The sequence below is a fragment of the Vicia villosa genome, linkage group LG6, assembly GCF_029867415.1.
Source record: "Vicia villosa cultivar HV-30 ecotype Madison, WI linkage group LG6, Vvil1.0, whole genome shotgun sequence".
NCBI classification, from domain to species: domain Eukaryota; kingdom Viridiplantae; phylum Streptophyta; class Magnoliopsida; order Fabales; family Fabaceae; genus Vicia; species Vicia villosa.
In genome coordinates, this window is record NC_081185.1 from 24,129,850 (window position 1) to 24,154,073 (window position 24,224).

The following is a 24,224-nucleotide window of genomic DNA, read 5'->3' on the forward strand; positions in this document are numbered from 1 at the left end:
GAGCACCCAGAGTCCAGGTACCATGACATGCTTTGCTTTTTCTTCTTTGCTGCCAAGGATATCTGCAACAGAAATTATCTTCTCCTTAGGTACCCACAACTTCTTGGGTCCTTTCTTGTTAGTTTTCCTCAAGTTCTGATTGAACTTGGGTTTAGCATGATAAATAACAGGAGGTACAACATGATATTCCTTAGGTTTAGCAGCATGATATTTTCTAGGTTGTGTCACAAGCTTCTTAGTGTGTGTAACATGAAAACTTTTGGCATGTGAGGTGAGTCAAATATCATGGTGTTGCACCCCAAAATTTGCTCTCTTTATTTGAGCTATAAGTTATCCAAGACGTTTATTTCGTCGTTCGAAAAGGAAGAAAAATAATAAAGAGTTTTCATGGCTTTAAGAAGATATGGTGTGAAATGTGGTTCATATAGTGGAAATACGAAAAAATTCACAAGTCTTATTTGGAAGATGATATGAGCTTGGTTCCCGCGTTGTCGGGACTGTTTCGACGTTATCTACAACTTTCATGTTTGACTCAGAAACCAATTCCATGAGGAAGGTTGTCGAATTTGCAAATTAATCGAGGTTTCACAGTGAAAAATGGTGCTGAACCGCAGGTTTTCAGACAATAAAAAATTCATATCTCCTAATCCGCCATTCGGATTCGATTGAAAATTTAACTGGGGATCCGTGCCATCATTACCAAGATTTCATATGTTCGGACCATCGGCCGATTATGCACCAAAAGTGCCCAGCATTTTAAGGAACGTCGCAATCTTTCGGTAAAAAGTGTGTTTTCGAGTGTGTCGCGCCGAGTTTGAAAATTCATAACTTCTTCGATTTTTATCGTATGGAGTCCATTCCGGCGGCATTTTCTCGGAAATTTCGTTATCTTCGATTCTTTGTCACACGTGCTAAGTCAGATTCCGAGCCGAAGTTTGAGTTTTATCACGTTTTCTGAACGGTACTCGCAGAATTCTGCACAGTCGCACCAGATGAACCGACTTTTCTCGTCATTCAAACGCGCATAATTTCCTCACCGTTTGTCGGATTGAGACGATTCTCGCGGCTACGAGTCATAAATTTAGTCATCTTCGAGATGACGTTGGTACCGTTTCTGGATTTTGCACCGAGTCACATTTCTCCGAAAACGAGCAAAAAAGAGATATGTCGGGGGCATTTTTGACATTTCACCACTTACACTATATAAACAATTTTCCCTCCTTTTCTCTCATAACTTCAATTCACCCAATATTCTCAATTTTCTTTCTCTCATCTCACAAACAAAAATCCAATTTTCCCTCCCTTCTTTCTAGAATCAAAACACCAAAAATTGTAACAAAAAATTCAAGAACACTATGAAGTTCATAACATTCTTCAATAACACATAAATTCAATCTCACCCAAAAAATTCAGAAAAAGGCTCTCTCAATTCTCTCTCAACTCTCTAGCATCAAATTTCATTTTCTCTTGAATTTCACTCACGAACACATGAATTTTCTGAAGAACACAACAACAAGAATGGATTGAAGTTCACACTCTCTTCTCCGGCCGTCATCCTCCGCCTTCATCTCACCGGAGTCGCTACGAATCCGTGGCCAATCCACTCCCTTCGTCGTTGATTTGTTCTTCCCGTCTCCACTCCGTTTTCGACTGTGGTTCAGCCACGAGACTTGTCCTTTCCGATCACATTCCGGCCACGGTGTTTCCTCTCCAGTTGCAATTTTCTTCGTTTTTTCTTCATCGTCTGATTTCGGTAATTTTCAAATCTCCATCTACTGGTTGTGATGTAATGGATAATTGTAATGGTTTGATTACTTGAATTCTCATGAAGTGTATATTGTAGTAGATTAGGTGTTTGAACAAATACCTGAACTATAATTGTTGCACGGTTACTAATTGTTGAGAAATTGAATCAATGCGTAGACGATGATGATATAGTTAGTATGGAATAATTGAATTGTTGCATCTTAATGCATACTCATTGTGGCTGTTTCATAATGTCGGTGTTGTTGTTAGTGTGTGTAGTAATGATTGTTGAAGCTCATAGATATTGTATGCTTATCGGTCTTGGATTTGGAAGATGTTTGTTGTTGATTGGCTCTTGAGCAAGGGTCAAACTGAATTAAGCTGATGTTGAGTTTTCCTTGTTGTTGAATTGCTATGATAATGTTGCTTAATGTCTGAGATGAGTTGAGGTGATGGTGCTGTTGATTTACGAATGAATTTTTTGAGTATGTGAGGATGATTTTCGTTGTTAAGATGGATGTGAATTAATCAAAATGCTGAGGGTTCCATTTGTGATATTGGTTAAATTGAAATTGCTTGGAGAAAGCTCATAAAAGTTGCGATTGAAACTAAATGTTGTGGTTCTGTTTAGTGCTTGATTTTCTTTTAGTTTTGGATGAAAAACATGAGCATAGTTGGTGTTGAATAAAGCTGGAAATTAAATGTTGTTGTTCTTGCTATTACTTGAAGCTTGATTGTGGAAATAACTCATGTAATGTGTTAATACTTGAAGTTGTTTGAATGATAAAATAGTGCAGTTTTTTTCTAGTGTTTGTTGCCTAATTGTTGCTGTTAACTAGTGCTAGACTTTACATGATGATAAGTAATTTTGATTGTTCATAAAAGGAAAATGAGTTGTTGATAATTAAGTTGATATTGATAATACACATTGTTTGAGTTTTGGGCATGATAATCATTGTGTGTCTATATGCTTGAATTTGACTTTTCTTGTGTATCCATGCTTGAGTTTAGGCATTAGATAATGAGTTTCCATGTGGATTTCGGCTAAATATTGGGAGTCATTCTTGCTGTTTGGAAGCATTCTCATTGTTGTGTTCCATGTTCTAAAAGTGTGTATGCTTGTGCCTCATGAATTGCAAAACATGATAACACTTATTCATTGCTAACACTTGTGCCGAATTGATTAATTGCTGATGACAATATTGTGGCTGTTTTGATTGAACTTATATGATAGTGCAGAATTCTGTTTTAAAGGACAGCATTAATGTGTTTGTGCTACAAGAAAACTCATGAGAATTTTGGTTGATGGTTCATAATAGTGTGGTTCATAAATAGGTGCTTAATTGTTGTTCTAAACATGATTTTGAGCCTCTAATTGATGAATAAAATTGCTGGAAATTAATGGCTATTTGTAGTGGTTGTTTGCACAAGAAAATGACTAGAAATTTGATAACATGATAGGTTGCTAATGCAGTTTTTTTTTATGAATTGATATTGTAGTATTCCTTGGTTGATTGACTCATGAAAGTGTGAAAAAGTCTTGACTATTGTTGTGTTCTTTGATCGTTGTTTGCTTGTTGATTTAGTTGTTAATTTAGCATAGGGAAATGTGGAATTTAAATGAGTCGATAATGCAGAAAATTATTTTGAGTTTGCTTGTTGTTGAATATTCAAAATGCATAAAAAAGTGTTGGTTGATTTTAGTTCAATTGTTTTGATTTCATTCGTGCTTGATTGTTAAATATTTGGATGAGATTTTGTACTGTTTTTTGTGGTTAATATGTGCTGAAAGTTGCTGAGTTGTTATGCTAATTTTCCGTTTCTTCTCAATTTTGTAAATAGACGCGGTGTGTCGGTTTCACTTCAAAATACCATATCTTTTGAACCGCTTATCGTTTTTGATCATGTGAATAATGTTTCTTGAGTGGAATAATATTTTTAGAGCTGATGGTGAGTTTTATTTTCAGTTTCGGCCGACTTTTTTTACCGTTTTTGCTTCTGCCCCGTCTTGAAAGTCGTGCTTCCGAGCCGATTTTGTAATTTCTGATTGCATATTTGACTTCTTTAGCACGTTTTAACCTTGCAATAAAATTTTGGCTTAATTCTGACAATTTTAGTTTTCACTGTTTTTACCCGGTTTTGCCGTTTCGGTGTACCGTTGTGCATGTAAATACTTGTGTTGGCTTCCATAGTTTTAGTGTACATATTTGATTTGCTTTTGAATACTATCTCATGTTTCTTCTTATTCGCTTTTGTTATGTTTTCACTTTCAATTCCGTTATCCATTTCCGGTTCAGCTTATAATGCAATAACGCAATTCCGATTGCGGTGTCTTGTTATCTCTAACGTGTGTGCTAGTATGCAAGGCAACATGGAGGCTCTGGTCGATGCCCGCTCTCGTGTTCCGCTTTATTTGCGGGACACGACATTTATCCTCTCTCTGATTCGCGTTTCTACACGCATCCTTTATCATTATACTTGCTTGTCCGGATTTCTGTTTCCCTTGCAGGTGTATGGTATTCTTTGTGCCCGATGCACACGTTGGCGCGTGATTTACTTTCATCGCGCCGACTCTTGATTGCTTATGCGGATTTTAATCGGAGTGCTGACATGTTTGCTGTTGCTTTTGCTAGCTCGCTCGCGGGATCCTAGTTCACTCGCTCTCTTCGCTTTGGTTTACGGATCATCATCCGTTTGGTATTGATTCCGTTTCATTTTACTTTTCTCGCACTTTATCGCTTTCTCGCATCATCCTTTAACATGAGAAGTAGGACCTAGACATGCATCTGGCCAAGCCCTCGAAAGAGGCTCTGTTTTTGTTGGTGTGTTTACATTTGTGCTTTGCGGCAGGGAGTCACGGTGTAATAAGTCCTATATGGCACTCCGTTAAGTCCTCATGGAAAGCATGCGGAAAGGGTTAGCAATCAACCCCCGCCTAGTCTCATCGAGTCTGTTCAGTATGCGCACGCCACGTGTAGCTTGCTTTTGAACCTGCACAAGATCTTGTTATCGAGTATGTCAGGAAAAGGGTTCATGCAGCCGGACCCCCGCCTTTCCTATAGCTCGCGTTGCTCGACGTTGATGCTCGGTGTACACACGCACCGTTTTCCTTTACGATCCGTGACGGCTTGGTTGCTGAGAGGGGTCCGCCCTCTTGTCTATGGCCCGATCATTTTCGCGAGGTCTAATGCTTGGTTGACTTGGGTTGAGCTGCTCCCCTTGGCTATGGCGGGACCGCTTTTCTACCACTCGGTCAGTACCGTTGGTTTGTTTGCTTTACGAGCGGATGCTCGTTTGTGTGCTCATTGTTTGCTTCCCTTTTCCCTCGTAGGTTGATTAGTTTAGTTTAGACTGATACCCTTTGTATGATAACATTAGGTAGCAAGCTTTCCCCCTTAGCTTAGGTTTTCCTCATGCATCTTTTAAAACACAAACCACACTCTTTGATTTTCTTTTCTTAAGAGCTTGTTATTTCCGCTCCATTCCCAAGCGTAAGCCTCCAAAGGTCGAGCAGCGGAGTGTGAATGTAACTCGTTCACCTAAAAAACACAAAACAAACAGAAATTAGTTAGCCGAGCTACGGTAGCTCTGATTCTGCAAAACAGATACGTAGGCAGCGGGGTAGGGCCCGTGCGAGCACAATCCTTTCTTTTCCCTACATTATGCATTCATTAGCGTAGATTTGTTACACACCCATAGATTTAGACACATGCGTGGATACCATCGAGTACGATGGGCGCGAGGGGTGCTAGCACCTTCCCCTCGCGTAACTGACTCCCTTACCCTTTTTCTCTGGTCGTGAGACCGTTGTTTTGTTTTGTGGTTTGCTGGCATTCCCTTCCTTTTCAGGGTAAATATATTAGTGGCGACTCTGTTAATTTTCGCGGTAGCGACACATGGGAGTGGCCGTACTTGAACTGATCATACAATGGCTTGTATGTGATTTTCATATCATCAACAGGTTCAAGTTTGTATGGGGTATCACCCTCATAACCAACGCCAACTCTCTTGTTTCCAGAAACAGCATATATCATATAAGCAAGATGACTTCTGTCAATACTTCTAGATAAGAACTTTCTAAAGCTCAAGTCATATTCTTTCAGAATATGGTTCAGACTAGGAATGGACTTTTCTGAGTCAGAAGGAGATCCAATATCTTTGGATAATTTTAAAAAATTTTCCTTCAGTTCAGAATTTTCCATTTCCAGCTTCTTAGTTTCAGAATCAAATATCTTTTTCAGCTTTTTGTATTTGATACTAAGATGAGCCTTGAGTTCCAGAAGTTCTGTTAAACTGGAAACTAACTCTTCTCTAGATAGTTCAGAAAATACCTCTTCAGAATCTGATTCTGATGTAGATTCTGATCCATCATCAACTGTGGCCATCAGTGCAATGTTTGCCTGCTCGCCTTCAGAGTCTGATTCTGATGAATCTGAATCATCCCAAGTAGCCATAAGACCTTTCTTCTTATGAAACTTCTTCTTGGGCTTCTCCTTCTGAAGCTTTAGACACTCACTCTTGTAGTGACCTGGCTCATTGCACTCGAAGCAAGTGAGCTTCTTCTTGTCATATCTTCTGCTTCCAGAAGATTCTCTTTTTTCAAGCTTCTTAGAACTTTTGAAGTTCTTGAACTTCCTGTGCTTGCTCTTCCAGAGTTGGTTTACCCTTCTGGAGATCATGGACAGTTCATCTTCTTCTTCTGATTCTGATTCTTCAGAATCTTCTTCTTCAGCCTGAAAAGCGTTAGTGCATTTTTTATAATTAGATTTTAATGCAATAGACTTACCTTTCTTCTGAGGTTCATTAGCATCCAGCTCTATTTCATGAATCCTCAGGGCACTGATCAGCTCTTCCAAAGAGACTTCATTCAGATCCTTTGCTATCTTGAATGCAGTCACCATTGGGCCCCATCTTCTAGGCAAGCTTCTAATGATCTTCTTGACATGATCAGCTTTAGTATATCCCTTGTCAAGAACTCTTAATCCAGCAGTTAACGTTTGAAATCTTGAGAACATTTTCTCAATGTTTTCATCATCCTCCATCTTGAAGGCTTCATATTTCTGGATCAAGGCAAGAGCTTTGGTCTCCTTGACTTGGGCATTTCTTTCATGAGTCATTTTCAATGATTCATATATGTCATAGGCAGTTTCCCTGTTAGATATCTTCTCATGTTCAGCATGAGAGATAGCATTCAGCAAAACAGTCCTACACTTGTGATGATTTTTGAATTCTTTCTTTTGATCATCACTCATTTCTTGTCTTGTCAGCTTAACTCCTCTAGCTTTCACTGGATGTTTGTAACCATCCACCAGAAGATCCCATAAGTCACCATCTAAACCAAGAAAGTAACTTTCAAGTTTATCTTTCCAATATTCAAAGTTTTCACCAACGAATACTGGTGGTCTAGTGTAACCATTGTTACCATTTCCATTGTGTTGCTCAGCGGAGCCAGATATAGATGTAGGTGGTGGAGTTTCAACCATCTTGACTTAGTGTTTTTCTCTTCTTGAATCTTTTCTAAACACGGTTAAGTGCTTGCACCTTAGAACCGACGCTCTGATGCCAATTGAAGGATAGAAAAACACTTAGAAAGGGGGGGGGGTTTGAATAAGTGTGACTTTAAAAACTCTTAAGATAAAAACAATTGCACAACGATTTTTATCCTGGTTCATTGTTAACGAAACTACTCCAGTCCACCCCCTTAGAGTGATTTACCTCACCTGAGGATTTAATCCACTAATCAACCTTGATTACAATGGTTTTCCACTTAGATACCTTCTAAGTCTTCTAGAGTATTCTGATCACACCTTTATCACTCTAGGAACCTTTTACAAATTAATGTAAACAAATTCTTACAAGAGTATTACAATGCTTCTTAATAAGCTATAATCACAACTGTGATATTTCTCTTAAGTTTAAGCTTAATCTCACTAAGATATTACAACAGTAATGAAGTGAGGTTGAAGATGAAGTTTTGAGAGCTTTTCACTTTGACAGCGTTTCTGTATGTTTGTGTAGAGTATTGTGTTCAGCTTCTCATCAGAACTTCTATTTATAGGCGTTTTGAGAAGATGACCGTTGGGAGCATTTAATGCGTTGCGTGATCCGTACAGCATTGCATTTAATGTTTCACTCTTTTGTCAACTACCTCGAGCCTTGCTTTTCCTGCTTTAACTGACTTTGCCTTTAATAGCTTCTAACGTTCCTTTTGTTAGTCAGCGTAGCCTGCCATCTTGTACTTGCTTCTAATCTGATCTTTGTAGATACAACGTTTGAATATATCAAAGTCAAACAGCTTGGTGCAGAGCATCTTCTTGTCTTCTGACTTTGAAGTGATTCAAGCGTGATACCATGAGAACTTCAGTGCTTCTGCTTCTGATCTTAAGTTCTTCTGATGCTTCAATAGACCATGTTCTGATTCTGCTTGACCATCTTCTGATGTCTTGCGAGAGCATGTTCTGATGTTGCATGCTGAACCTTCTGAGTCAGTGCTTCTTGCGCTGATTTTGTGCATACTCTTTATATATTTCCTGAAATGGAAACTTCATAGGATTAGAGTACCACATTGTCTTAAGCAAAATTCATATATATATTGTTATCATCAAAACTAAGAATATTGATCAGAATAATTCTTGTTCTAACAAAATCTTTTTCCTATTCACACACTACATTTACTTTCAAACAACTCAAACATTCAAAAGTGAGCTAAGCAATTAAGAGCCCATGGATACAAAGGGTGATTACACCTTCCCTTTGTATAACCTACCCCCCAAACTCAATCTCTTTTAAAAGGTCTTTCCTGTTCTTTTTGCCTTTCCAATTGGATAAAATAAAAGTCGGTGGTGACTCTTGCTTACCGCAACATTTCTTTAAAGTCAGTTCACCGTATTACAGAACTAGCGACTCTGCTGGGGATGCTTTCGATTAAAAAGAGGGGTTACCTTAAAGTTTAGTGTAATACGGTGAACTGACTTTTAAAGAAAGGTCGCGGTTAGCAAGAGTCGCCACCGACTTTTATTTTATCCAAATTAATTAGAAAGGCTAAAAGAACAGAAAAATACCTTTAAATAAAATAGGGTTCGGGGGGTAATTATGCAAAGGGAAGGTGTAAGGCACCCTTTGCATCCATGGTTTTCCATGGGCTCTTAATTGCTTTGCTCTTTTTCGTTCAGAAATGTAGAATAAGTGAATACGGACTTTAGCTCGTAAATGAGCGTAGCCATTTTGAAGGTTTATGAGAAAGAATAAGAAAAGGATTTTAGCCAGAGCAAGGCAATTAGGAGCAATTACCTTAATAATGTAGAAAATATTTCTTTTAGCCTTTCAAGGTGAAAGGGTCTATCCATGCCATAAGAGGGCAGGAAGCCTTTCATTTGGAGGTTGAAGGGTCATCGCGTTATCATTCGCCAAAGACTGACCCATGCCATATGGAGGCAGGTAGTCTAAGGGAAGGACCAGAACACCCTTATTCGTAGGCAACCAGAGGATACCTCAGCCTTTTCCGTAGGCAACTTTCGAGGGTCGAGGTCATATAGTGTATCGAAGGCAGCATCATTAGGGTCGTATGACCTTTATTTATCGAGGCAGCATGGCTGAGGTATCCTTGTATTCGAGGGACATGGCTTATTCTGCAAAAAAACACAAGGCAACAGGCAACAAGGCAACAGAGAGGTTACCCCAAAAGCGTGCGTGGGTGTAACAATCACGTGATTAAATTCAGAAAATTATCTTGTAATTAGGTGATTCTAATTAATTAAGACTTGCACTCCCTAGGATTACTAACCACGCAATAAATATTAACAGTAATAATGGGGAAGGGAAATTGTAACCAGCGGAGGAGAGGGGAATCGAAACCAGCGGGATATAATTAAAAGCAAAAGGTTTAACACAAGTAATAATTGGAGACAGGGTTTAGGGTTACCAATGTTCGTAGCTTTGGAAATTTAACAAACCCTGAAAATTGGAAAAGAAAGAATAAACAGAGGGGTGAGTGCATTATCGGTTCGGAGGCGAACATTGCTAACCCTAATAAAAAAATAAGAGATAAAGAAATTAAGAATAAATAAATCAAAAGGTACTTAGCTTTTGCATTTTGAATTTGATCTGACATGGTTGGCGGACGGAGGATGCCTTGAGACTAACCCTGAAAAGGCAAAAAGGTAAGGCATAGAAAGGAGTGAGTGTATGCACAGTTCGAAAAATATAAGGGCAAACCCTAAAATCAAAAGGAAATAAAATAGACTTTAAGATAAATTAAATACTTAGCTTTGAGTCTTGATCGGGCGCGTAGTCGAAAGTTATTTGAAGAGTAACCCTGAAAAGGCATAGAAAAATATTCAGTGTAGGGCAGATTCTCGTAAATCCTGATTAGGGTACAAATTGATTAAGTTTAATATATTAAATAAAAATCGAAATAAATAATTAAATCGGTGAGAATATATTTCCGATTAAATATGAATAAATATTATAGAAACAAATATACAAATATTAATTTGAAATAGAAATTATTATTATTATAGTAATAAAAAAAATAATAATAATAATAAAAACTTAGCTTTAGCGCGTAGCATTCGTTGCACTGGGTTGGTAAGCGAATTTTGAGAAAAATGATATGTGTAGCGTGGGAATCGAACCCACGCCTTCGTTCCCATCAGTCTTAGCACGCTTCGCTCTACCACTAGGCTGTTGCCAATGTGCTGTTAAGGACATGAATGCTAACCATAATATAGGAAAGAAAGCTGTTAATGAAATTTAAAATAAAAAACCGCGCCCAGGAAGGGTCATCTCCTTCGTTGGTTTTTCTGGAACACAGAAACAATTGGCAACGGTTTTGTTATGTGGCTATACACCTGCAAATCTCGAAAAAAAACTCCATACGGGCATGAACATCAAAGAAGAACACATGGTTACGTTCGTATCATCATCACAAATTCAATGATAGCCCCAATTCGGTCCAATTCCCATTACTTCTAAAAACCCTAACTCAAAGCTTCGAAAACCCTACAATGGTGGATCCTTATATTCACAACGAAAATCAAATTAAACATGCAGAAACAAACTAAACATTAACCTGAACACGAATACGCAACCAAAATCCATTTATGATGCATGATGAATTATAATCGAAGCAAAGAAGAACTAAGCACACCGTGGCTTCACGAACGTGATTCCGGACACGAGGATTGAAGGAGAAGATTGTGATAGCTTCAGAAAACTCCCAGGAACGTATTAGAATCGCTAAGACTCCTTGAATTAGCCTATAATCTTGAATTCGATTTTGAGTTTTCTTTGAACTTTTTGAACTCGGTTTTGAATGTTCTTGACTGCCAAAAAACCTCCCAATCCTTGTGATTGCTTTCTATACTTATAGTGAAGGATTTAGGTTAACAAAAACCAACCAAATCTCTTTGAATCAATCCTTTGAATTTTGAATAAAAATCAATTTTGCAACTTTCACTTTTGGTCCAAATTTGATTTAATTCTTCCAATCATCATTAGTACGAATTTAATCACATATCATGTCTAATTTGGTGATTGATTATGGTTGGAAAATAGATTAAATCAAATCCTCTTTATTTTCCTTCTAAATCTTTGATTAAATTGATTTTTTAATGAATAAAAATTCATATAAAATCAAATAATCAACAATAATTCGTGGAAAATAGATATGGAGTCTTGGATATCTTGAGGATCAAGCTTGGGCCATAAAAAGTTGGGCTCCTTTGCAAAAAAATTCAATTTGAGGCCCTTTTATTTCACATTTTTCCCTTAAAATCGATCAACTTTGACAAGGCATATCTCTCTCAATTTTTAAGATATAGAGGAGTTCTAGGACTTTTTAGAAACCTTAGAGAGTCCTCTAACCAGTGTCTTTGGTCTCATGTCAAAATTATTTTCCATGCTCATTTTATGTCCTTTTGAAAAAAAGTGTCTTTTTGTTGACTTTTGAAAAGGACCTATAATGTTTTAGTCCATATCTCTCAAATGAAGCATTTTTGGACTTGGCATGTGAGAGACAATTTTGTAGAGGATCAAATTTCCTTCAAAATGAGCTTTGGATGGGAAATTTCTGATGTTCCATGTGAGAGTTATGGCTGGTCAAAGTTCAGTTGACTTTTCTTATACAAAACCCTAATTTAGAAACTTTTTGAATTGTTGATTTTTGATCTTTCCTTGATGAAACATGATCAATTCTTGATCAAATGGTGAATGATACTTCAATATGAGGATCTTGACCAAAAATCAGGAGTTTTGACTTTACTTTGGCCACAGTTGACTTTTAGGTTAACCTAGTCGACTGTTGACTTTTTGAACAATTGAGTGACCAATCTTTTGAGATGAGACTTGATATTTGCTATGGAGATTATGTGAGATATATTGAGCCATATGAGATGCCTTGGAGCCATTGATTCACTGTTTTTCCTTTTAATAAGCCAAACCCTAATTCTCTGATCTTTGCTTAGGAGAGTGTGTCTTGAAGCTTCGTGTTTTGATTGGAATTTGAATAGGAGAAAATGTATGGGCAAATTTTGGGGTATGACATTTAGGATTCACTTTAAATGTTTGTATTGTTTGTTTTATATTTGTGGGCCTGTTTGGGTTTACTTGTGTGAAAGGTCCTAACCCGGATCTGAGTACCTTAGGTAAATGGCATGAGACCAAGGAGACTGCACAGCGTATACTGATGTGGTTGATATGGTGGCCATCATTAGTGTGACACATTGGTTTGTCCTGGTGTTCATTGGGATCCGACTTGAGGAAACACTTGGCTGCTGCGTGGTGTCATTAAGCGCTAATTTTCCCCTAGAACCCTAGTTGAACTTGACTTTGGCCTACTAGAAAGTAGCGAGATGGCTGGCTTTGGTTCCGACTGAAGTTGGTTGATACTCGAAGCTACACTCATATGGACTGGACTTTCAGGACATTTTCGGTCGGTGTTTCGATTGCTGAACTGAAATAAGTGCCTTCGAGAAAGTTCAATAATATGAGCTCCCTAGAACCCGATCTTTATCTAGGACAGGTTCAACTAACTAATCTTCAGTGGGAAGGGTACTTACCTACGAACTTCATGCAAGCCTCTAAACCTAAGGACACTAGTGTGACTTGTTTGTGTTTGCTACTAACCCTTTGGTTGTCTTGCAGGTTTTTCTTGTAGGACTCACTCGTCCTTATTACCTTACGCTTTGACTAATGCATTACATCTTCATGACATCATAACTTGGCTGCTGCGTGGTGTCATTAAGCACTAATTTGCCCCTAGAACCCTAGTTAAACTTGACTTTGGCCTACTAGAAAGTAGCGAGATGGGTGGCTTTGGTTCCGACTGAAGTTGGTTGATACTCGAAGCTACACTCATATGGACTGGACTTTCAGGACATTTTCAGTCGGTGATTCGATTGCCGAACTGAAATAAGTGCCTTCGAGAAAGGTCAATGATATGAGCTCCCTAGAACCCAATCTTTATCTAGGACAGGTTAAACCAACTAAACTTCAGTGGGAATGGTACTTACCTACGAACTTCATGCAAGCCTCTAAACCTAAGGACACTGGTGTGACTTGTTTATGTTTGCTACTAACCCTTTGGTTGTCTTGCAGGTTTTTCTTGTAGGACTCACTCGTCCTTATTACCTTACGCTTTGCCTAATGCATTACATCTTCATGACATCATGTCATCATGACATCATAACATAGCATGTTAACTAACCCTTTCAAGGATCTTAGGGATTTAGGGCGCACAATTTCAGGTGCTCTTATCAAGGACTGAATTCCTATCAGGGGGCAAGAGGATCTATTTTCCTCTGGCCATACGACTTCCAATTCAGAGACACGATGCCTATCAAGGGGCAGGAGGATTTATTTTCCTCTCGCCATATACTTTCAAACTCAGAAACGAGTATCCCGAATCAGAGGCGATGACCCACTCGATATGGTGAGCTTGATTCTCAAAGAAGGACGTTCCAAGACTAAAGTCAGAGTTCTTCAGACAAGGTTGCGACCGATATAATCTCTAAATGTCATGAACTAAATTTCCTAAAGATCCTTAAAAATGTTGCATTTGCATTCATAACATCGCATAGCAGGTTTCTCACAACAGGTCTCTCATCCGTCCTCGCTGTTTATTTCAGCATCATGGATCTCGAGCAATCAGTAAAAAATCTTTAGGTTCAGAACAAACCAGTTCCAAGAGATGATCCTTAACTTGGCCAAGGGGCAAGAAGAGTTGAAGGCATTTCTGATCAAGAAGGAGAAGATCAATATAGGCAGCAAGGTGGTCAAGGTAAATGGAAATCCAAACCTAAGCGATCATTCACTCCGTTGCACATGTCGCTGTCTCAAGTTCTGCCACAACTGCTCAATCAGAACTTGATAACCCTATTGCCTCCATATTCAGTTCCTGCCAATCCTGCTCCTGGATACAAGTATCATGCGAGATGTGCTTATCATTCGAACAGTCCTGGTCATGGTGTAGCAACCTGCCCTAAAAATATAGACATTTAGAGTCGCCACCTATTCTGAAGGGCGAATAGGAAACCCTACGCAGTTAAGAGATCGGGGTAAGATACTATATTCAGGTCGAGGGAAGGTGTTAGGCACCCTCAACCCTTTCCTATGGTTTGCGTCTAAAGTAAAGGTTTATAGCAAAATTACAGAGGTTAATAGCTAAGGAAATGAGAAGGGGAAAAATTGAGATTTTTGGGAAGGGGACTCGCCTTGTTGCCAAGTGCCTACGTATCTCCTTAGGGAGAATCAGAGTCAACGTAGTTCGGGGCACAGGGTTGTACGCCTTAGAATTAGAATTGAATGTATTTGAATTTGTTTTGAAATTGTTTTGAAATTGTTTTGAAATTGTTTTGAAAAGATGAAAATCCGTAGTATCGTGGTTTAGTGTGTTTTAAGATTTGGGCGTACAACCCTGATTTTTAGTTTGTTACCGTTAGTTGCAATAATCAATAGATTTGATTACCATGGCTAACGGATTAAAAGGAGGATTGCTAACCACTATAATCGATAGATTGATTATCGCGAATAGCAAATGTGCGTGTTTTAAATAATTTAAATTATTTATCGTTATCCCTCATAATCAATAGGTTTGATTATTACACGATAACGAATTGAGTATGCTAATCATCGTAACCGATAGATTTGGTTAAAACCATTTAGCAAAATAGGTGTATTTTTATTATTGGATTTAATTAATTATTTCTCACCAACACGACTATTAGGTATAATCGGATCGAAGAGAAAATTAAGAAATCAGTTAAATAATTATTTAAAATTAACAAAATAAATTAATTAGTTTTCTTTTATTTTTAGATAACAACTTTTATAGAATTATTCATAACTAACATAATTAACCTAATTAAAATATAAAGAGTATGTTTTTGTATTTTAACTTTTTATTATTAGAGATTAAAGAGGTGAGAAGAGTCACATGAGATGTATGTCACTAGTAGAAGCACCAATCTAAGACCAATTGAAAATTAAGTCCTAAATCTAAATTAGAACTAATAAAATGATAAAAAATATATTTAATTACATTAGTGGGGCGGTTCACATCTACTGGTGCCTCTCCAACCATTATATATTTTATTTGATAAAAGTATGATGGCATCAAAAAGACTTTAACCAACAAAAAAGTGACAAGTGTCCTTCCAACAAGCCAAATAATGAGATAAGAGGCAATATATTATTTTACCGGTTGAAAACGAGTAAGAGAAACTCAGATTTGCCCTCTTTCAAATCATGAGTTCAGCCAAAGAAGGGAAAAAAAACAAGGTTCACTCTATTTCTTTCTCAAACATTAAAAAATAACTCATGTTTCTCTTCTCAGCAAAATCAGTGAAAACAAACAAAAGCAACCTTGAGTCAAACATCAAACCACAAACAAAAAAAAATGGAACGGGAGTAACCTGGTGGGTACAGCGGATTCGTGCGCAGCCATGATCTCGTCGGTGACGGAGCAGTTCTTTTAGGGGAGGGCTGGAGTTTGTTTGTTCAGCCCCTACCGATTTCGTTATCGCTGACGATTCGGTTTTGTTCCCGTGTTCATGAGAATCATTTGGGAGAGTTGAATTTGTGAGTGGTTAATTGGTGATTTACAGGTTATGGAGTTTGGCTACTATATGGTGCATAGTGCTAACAGGAAAAAAAAGAATGACTTTGGATGGAGAATATATACAAGTGAGAGGTTCTGTGGGTTTGTATTCTACAGAGTCAAAACGTGAAAATCTGTGAGAAGTATATCTTGTTCGTGAGTTGGCCTCCTCAAAATAGTCCTATTTATATTAGTGCATTAGGTTAAATTAAAAATGGAAAAAATAAATTAACATTAAGACTATTAACATAACCAAATTATTTGTTTTGATTTTATCTAAAAATAGAGAGAATCGAATCAAATAAGTTTTAATGCTAATTGACTTAGACCAAAAGCTAATGAAAAACTATTATTTTAATTTTTTTGATTTTTTTTGACTATAAAAGCAATAAAATGGAGAAAAGTGAAAAATAAATATTTTTTTAAATGCCTAATTAAATAATACGAAAATTAAAAATTAAATGATTAAAAAAAATTATTTTTTGTGATTTTTAAATATAAAATGAAAATAAAATTACAACTAAAATTAAAAACAAATTAAGGGGGAAAAGTTGGAAGTGGGATTTGAACATGGGACCCTGTACTTGCAAACCTTACATTCTTACCAAACGCGCCACGTAATCTAATCGAAATAAATGACATTTCTGATTATATGAAGGCAAATTTTGGGGTATGACACATGGCACTGAAGATTGTGGACCATTGAAGCATAGGATTCAAGACTTAATCGACGACAAGATCATTGACTTCAACTTACCTGAGAAGCCTCATATGGCTAATGCTATGTACAAACAGAAAGGTCGCAATAAACGCAACCTATCTGTTGAAGCAGTTCCACAACAACGAAGCAAGCCAGGTGCACCTATGCGTCAGTTCACAAAGATCAATATGTCGCTGGTTCAGGTACTGCAACATCTGCTGAAGGCAAACTTGATTACTATAAGGGATCCTCCTGTGAAGCCCAACACTTCTGCTCCTAGCTATAAGCCCAATGCGAGGTGTGCATATCATTCCAATAGTCCTGGACATGATACGAATGATTGTTGGTCATTGAAGAACAAGATCCAGGATATGATTGATGCTCGGGAAATCGAATTCAACCCTCCCAAGACTCCTGTAGTGATCACTGCTCCCATGCCTAATCACGAAAAGACTGATTAATGTCTAGAAGGATGAACTTTTTAATCATTAGACTTATTCTCATGCGCAATTTCTATTCTGTTTGTTTACACATTCGACTTATGATAGACATTATATGTTTTAATAATCATCATTAGTGCATTGCATATGTTTGTCTTGAATGAATTATTTCGCTATCACTCATTTAAACTGTGTCTTTACTTTGCATATGTTTTGTGATACTCAACTCCTGCTAAGCTGTAAGCCTTTTGAGGGAGGAGGACGAAAACGATACCGCAACCACTTACAGTGTGCTTTTGAACAGACTATGCTGACGATGTACATGCATTGTTTCAATTCCTAAACAGTGGAGATATAAGGATGTTAATGCCTCGTAAACCCTTTTGAGCCTATGGAGTAGAAGTTTTCTTTCATATTCAATTTAAAACCCTTAATCATAACCTGGGGCAGGGTAGTTACTCAGTTAACTCAATTATACTAGTCGTTGTTTACGCAAATAATGATGGGCTCCCGTGGCCATTAACTCAGGCAGTCAATATCCATCAAAAGGAAGAAGAAAAAAATTGTTAAGTCAAAACCTATGAAGGAGACTTATCGAAAATTGAAACATCCCGCTGACTGCAACCTCAAAATAAACAGTTCAGGCAAAAGTTAGGGATAATAAAGTAAAAAAAAACAAAAGAGGTTGTTATAAATCCTCGACAAAAAAGAATATTACAAAAAAAGATGGCTGCTTGTCCAAAATAAATTGCCGGTACTTTAGACATTATCAAAAGGTCAATGTTATGACTTCAAGCTCCGCTAGGATTTAAACGCAAAGTTAACTGAGCATAGGATCGTAGAACATCACGAAGATTGGGATGGGTATAAAGAAATTTTTTAGCCATTATCCTTTGTTTCTTAAACCGTGAACCAAGCCACGTTACAACCCTTGAAAGTCCTAACTGAAGCATGGTTAGTTCGAAAGCATACTGTCATCAGAAAGGTATCCTGACTCCTTAAAGTTTACCACAAATGCTGAGTTGATATTTCGTTTTTACAAACATCACGTTTTTATAAACATCACGCTTTTACATCTCCTGTTTTAATGTTTTTCAAAAAAACAAGACAGACATATGCATTGCATCTCATGAATTCATTATTAAACATATTCTGCTACATAATTTCAAGTGTTAACATCAGAAAGAATCTGCACAGGGTACGACTAATGACTAAAAATCATCCCGACAGACGAAGCCACTTTAGCAACAACACCTCTTACACTGACTCAGTTGATTAGAAATCAATGAATACAAGGGGCACGACGTGCTTTGTCCAATCAATCTGGGGCAATCAGGTCAAAATTCCGAGAATCTCTCAAAGAATACAAATCAATCAGGGGCATGCACCCAAGTGGGTCTGAAGCTACCTCTTTATCAGTCTGGGGTATCATCCTCAGTTTATGATTACTAGGGGAAGGTCTCCCATAATACACATCTCATAAGGTCCTCACAAGGCGAATCTATTCAAATTCCCTACTAGTAGTGGCAAAGCTGTGCAAAACCTGTTTGACACTTCAACCAACATTCATCACAAATCCAGGAATGGCAGTTACTATAATACTGGGGGCAACGTTCAAAGCATCCATGCCTTCTCACAGTGTCGGTTTCACAGGATCATATCCTCACAGAGTAGTCCTCGAGAAGATATCTTCAAATGTTCTCTTCCCAACAGAGATTTAGCTCCCCTACGGAGTTTACATCTTCGACTCTGCCAGTTCCCCGATATTTTTCTTTTCTCCATACAGGGTTATTCATCTCTCTTATCCCCGGTCAGGGTATGTCCAGATCAATCATTCAAATTACTTCTTTCCCCAAGTAGAAGTCAAAGATCCCCAGCTGAGTATCCTTGAGCATGGAGCGGGAGTTCCTACTAAAACAGAAGACTTATACTTTGTATTCTTCACAACAGTCAGAGATTTATTTTCCCCGCCAGACTATTCTATGATTTACTATCATCGTCGATAATATGTTGCATACATACATCATTCATAATCAATCATTACACAAATACATACCATGCATCATGACATTGCATGCTTCTAATTTTGTTTTTCAGGTAAGCTCCCGAGCGGACGAATATCATCAAAATCAAATTTTCTTCTCCAAAAGCAATCTGGATGAATATTCGTTCTGATAATCATTCATATCAAACTCTCATCACATTAGTCCCCTGGCAGTGAAATATCACATTAGTCCCCTGGCAATGATATGTTACATCAGTCCCCTGGCTGTAACCAAGATCTACTCCTATCATGTTAGTCCCCTGGCGATGATGTACAACTACAACTTATTACATTGGTCTCCGAGCAGTATTAAGTTATCTCCCTATCATGTTAGTCCCCCGGCAATGATATATCTACATCAGTCCCCTGGCAGTAATCAAAATCCTTCTCATCATGTTAGTCCCCTGGCGGTGATCAGTTGGCCCTTATCATATTAGTCCCCCGACAATGATATATCTACACCAGTCCCCTGGCAGTAATCGAAATCCTTCTTATCATGTTAGTCCCCTGGCGGTGATCAGTTGGCCTTTATCATATTAGCCCCCTGACAATGACATCTACATCAGTCCCTTGGCAGTAATCAAAATTTTTCCAAGATCTAATTCAGTTACTACGAACGGTGCTGACACGATCAACCTTCAAAGATCTAATTCTATCATCACGAATGGTGTAGACACGATCATCCTTCCAAGGTCTAATTCAGTTACTACGAACATTACTGAGACGATCGACATTCAAATCAATCAAACAAACATCTGATGGCATCTTCAAGCCCATCTCCGACAAACGCCTTTCAGTACTTCAAGCTCGGATATAGTCTAACGTACGACTTATTCTGACTTTCATATTTATCCAGATCAGATGGCATCTTTAACCCCGTCGCATACATATTTTCCAACACTTGGACGGCATCTTTAAGCCTGTCTCCGGCAAAAGTCCCTGCTTCAGCTAGGGTAAATTCCTGGGTATTCTAGTGTTCAATCCTCTTCTACCTTCAGATTCCGACAGACACACAAGCCAATCTACATCCTCTGGTATAAGAAGATTGAACAGGGGCAGCTGTCATACCCCAAAATTTGCCCATCATATTTATTCATATTTCATTCCATCTGACTTTCAAATGCTCAAAGATACACAAGAAGGAAGCATGCAGTCTCTCTCCTAAACAACAGCCTCTAAACTAGGGTTTTGTATTTCTCAAAGTAAAATCAAGTTCTAAGACCTCAAATGAATCCCATGGCCTCTCATATGCTTCAAAGGGTCCTCATGCCAATTTTCAAGCTCTGATTCATAGGATTGCTCTGTCAACTGCTCAAATGATCAATAGGCGACTGGTTTGACCTAAAAGTCAATTGTGGTCAAAATACAGTCAAAATTCCTGATTTTTGGTCAACATCCTCATTTTGAAGTATCATTCATCATTTTATCAAGGATTGATCATGATTCATCAAGGAAAGATCGAAAATCCACAAGAGTACAAAGTTGCTAAATTAGGGTTCATAAGAGAAAGTCAACAGAACTTTGACCGACCATAACTTTTACATGGAACATCATAAATTTCCCGTCTAAACCTCATTTTGAAGGAAATTGAATTCTCTACAATTTTGTCTCTCACAAGCCAAGTCCAAAAATGCTTCATTTGAGATATGAATCAAAACATTATAGGTCTTTCTAGAAGCTCGCAAAAAGCTGTTTTTGTCAGGAGCCATATCATCAAGATAAAATCCTCAAATGGAAAAAAGCTTCCAAAGTGGCTTATAGAGGACATCTGGGGCTTTCCAAAAAGTCCTAGATCATCTCCATACGATCAATATTGAATGAGTTATGACAGTCAGAAGTTTGCCAAAAAATTGAAAAATGCATGAAATCCCAAGTGAATAATTTTGTGTTTTTAAGTAATGGACCATGGATTATGGATTACCCACGTGATTTTGAGATCAAAATCGGCCCAAATACTATTTGATACTTATTTTATGATTTTATTATATTTATTTTTGGATTTATTTACTTAAATCCAATATAAATCAAATAAAATAAAAATAAATCAAATTAAATCATGTAAGATATTCCATTCATTAAAACAAGTCCAAATTCATCCCATGTGGCCAAATTCACGTGGAAATATGTAGAAAATAGATTGGGGATAAACTTGGAAAGATTTCATGCAAGAATCAAAATCAATTTCTTTTTCAATCAAGCATTGATTCTTTCCTTAAGATTCTAACCTAATTCTCTCATCTATATATACTCAAGACCATTCAGCATCAAGGGGACGAAAAACCTTGCCTCACAAAGCCCTAGAAAACTCTCCAAAAATATCAAAATTAGGGCACGGGCAAAGAACAAATTTCAGAAGGATTCAAGGACAACCGATCACACCAATCAACTTCTGAGGCATTGCAAGTTGGCGAATGGCAGGTATTTGCTACAAAATTGGCGTAGCCAAACTGTAGCAAAATTCAAGCAGTTTCCTAGCTAATTTAATTGCAGGTTTTCAGGAAGAAGATAATGAAAGGGCGCAGCACGTGTGGCTGTTTGATTTGCTGGTCGGCTATTCAACCCCTATCCGCACGCGTGGCAAGCCCCCATTCGGTGGTCAACGATTCAGCCCAGCCCTCTCTCTGTATACCATTGGTTCACTCGCGTAGTGGGGTCCACCGTGTTGACCAATCTTTTCCATTAACTTAGACGTTTTGTTTTTGTTTTATTGTGATGATGTATTAAACAGATAGCATAGGAAGCAAAAGTGGCGAGAATACAATGCAAGCAACCTCCAAAACCTGGGTTCGATCCCCATGCTACGCAGTTTATTTTTATCAGTTACATGATCATAGATCCAATGCTCCTTGTCAATCAACGCGCACGGTAGGCATCATCATTCCAGCCATCAAGATCTCTCCTATCCCAGATCCAAGGGCCCAGACACGCAATTCCATCATGCACCATCAAGGAATCAGCACACAGAATCGAAGCTAAGTTTTTAATCTTTTTAGTTTTTTTTAATTACATATTTCTTTTTTTCCTGAATTATTTTATTTTTCTTTTACTCATTCATTATTTTTTCTAAAAATTGTATATTAAATAAATAATGTTGCATTTTGACAATTATTTTTTTTAATCAAAAACTCGATTTTTTTATAATTTCATCAAAAAATTGTTTCTTTAACATTTAAAGATTAATTTTTTTGCACATATCTTTTTTTCAATTAAATAAATAATTTTTAGGTTTGTTAACCTCGATTCATTTAGAAACCCTAATAGCCTTCTGTAGCGGGGAAAGTCTGAGATCGAAGCCATTGGATTGACTCGACTCAATATTTCAGTGAAAGTCGCCACCGCGCTTTATTGTTTCCAAAGGAAAAGGGAAAAGAACGAGTAAAACCCAAAGTTTTGTTTTTAAAACAAAAAGAAGAGATCTTAGGTACGGGTGTTGTTTATACAAGGGGAAGGTTTTAAGCACCCCTCATATCTGTGGTACTCCACAGGAACCTTTTTGAAAATCTGTGTCGTGTGTGCTAAAAACGGTTTGTTTTATGTTTAAAAAAAATAAGCTCGGCAAGACGTTAAGCCTTGTGCCTACATATCTCCTCGGTGCAATGGAGAAGTCAGAGCTAATGTAGTTCCGCTTAAAAGGGAAAACATTTTTAAAATGAATAAACACTTTATCGTCGTCTGAGAGAAATACTCAGTCATTGATCTTGAGCATGAGAACAAATGAGTTCTTTGCTTCGCAAATGAAAGAAGGGCTCCAACTCGGATAAAATCAACGAGTATGCCACTAGCTCTCTCACGCGGAAAAGATCTCATTATATCAATCAATTTCAAAATCGTGGGGTATAACCACTCGTTTCGACAATTAATAGTGTCTAAACTTTTGAAGAAAAGAGGAAAAGGCCACTAGGGGCAAAAGATATTTTTTAAAGAAAAGGGTTTGAAAAGGTTTGCAAACATAAGAAGGTTTTTGAAAAAGGGAGAAGATTTTGAAAATTTAAGAATGGGAGGAGATGAAGAGGCTATCCTATTGCGTAAAATAAAAGCTAAGGAAAGAAACGGTCTAACCGAAGAAGAAGCCAACACTTGACATTATGAGTCAAGGTAGATTTCCCATCCTTTGGAATATCAATACTAACACATTAACGCTTGGGGATCCAGATGAACTTATTATCTTAGCACCACTTTGCATTAAGCACATTAAAATTCTGACGAAAATCGGGCAGAGTAACGGCTGTTTTCGGGTAAAATCCTTATCTCAATGCCTTGGAATTGACCATCAAGGGCTTTCAAGGAAATACCTGCATACACAAACAGACAACAATCCAATGCCAGGCAGACAGAACAACCGCAGAGTAACAACAGAATACGGGTCCAGAGGCACTAAGTCCATAAGTCCGAATCTCCAAAATGCTAGGGATAGTAACCAATAGTCCAAAGAGAGCCTTATGTGTTTTTTAGTTTTTTGTTGTTTATTAGTGTTTTAGCATAAAAGTAAAGTATGGTCCAAGTGGACAAAGAGAAAATGGCGGAAACATAAACATATGTCCAAATGGACAAAGAGAAAATAGCGGAATATAAACGTCCAAATGGACAAAGGAAAAATAGCGGAATGTAAATATGATGAAATGATAAAATAAAGCAATAAAGCGAGAAATATAAAGAGCGGAAATTAAAGTTAGTTGTTAGATGTTAAAGATAACCATCTTGAAACTTGTCAAGTATGTTATCAAAGTTAGTAAGAAAGATCGATGGTGAGTGAAGGATGTTCTCGGATTTAAATTCAATGGACATTTATCAGAAGCTTGATAAAATCATAGCGACTACACGATAAACCTCCATATGTCTTAAATCAACCGCATACAATTCTCTTCCATATTTGATCTTTTTTATTCGGGATACGAAATATTGCGCTATGTTAAGCAGATCGCCAAGTGATTTATGTAGAAATCACCCTACAACGAGGCCGGTCAAAACTTTATGTGCTAATGCATGCGAGAGAAGCGATATGTAGATCACTCTCCGAAAGCAATACCGCACGAAAAGAAAAATGGTGAGTGATCTAGTCTTTACCAAGAATCCATAAGAATTCTCAAGGTATTAAGACTTTCATCGATCAAAATAAAGAGAAACAAAAGATGGAACCACATTAAAAACTCCTTTCATCTATAATTTCAATCACTTAATTTTGCGGATTTGGATTCTCAT

At 37.6% G+C, this 24,224-nt stretch overlaps 1 protein-coding gene across 2 annotated transcripts; it reads right to left on the bottom strand.

Moving 5' to 3' along the window:
• Positions 1-587: 587 nt before the first annotated feature.
• LOC131609012 (uncharacterized) lies at positions 588-16,071 on the bottom strand. Of its 2 annotated transcripts, none has more exons than XM_058880634.1 (3): positions 15,657-16,071; positions 9,668-10,060; positions 588-8,276 (listed from the first exon to the last, which is right to left on the bottom strand). In XM_058880634.1, exon 3 carries the CDS (start codon positions 7,227-7,229, stop codon positions 5,592-5,594), a length of 1,638 nt encoding a protein of 545 aa, XP_058736617.1. In that variant the 5' UTR covers positions 7,230-8,276; positions 9,668-10,060; positions 15,657-16,071; the 3' UTR covers positions 588-5,591. The 2 variants fall into 2 exon arrangements, with proteins under 2 accessions (XP_058736617.1, XP_058736616.1); XM_058880633.1 differs by having other exon boundaries at positions 9,037-10,060; positions 15,657-16,069.
• Positions 16,072-24,224: the final 8,153 nt, after the last annotated feature.

Coding starts and splice junctions, on each gene's coding strand:
- LOC131609012 (XM_058880634.1), bottom strand. CDS start 7,229: ATGGTTGAAACTCCACCACCTACATCTATATCTGGCTCCGCTGAGCAA.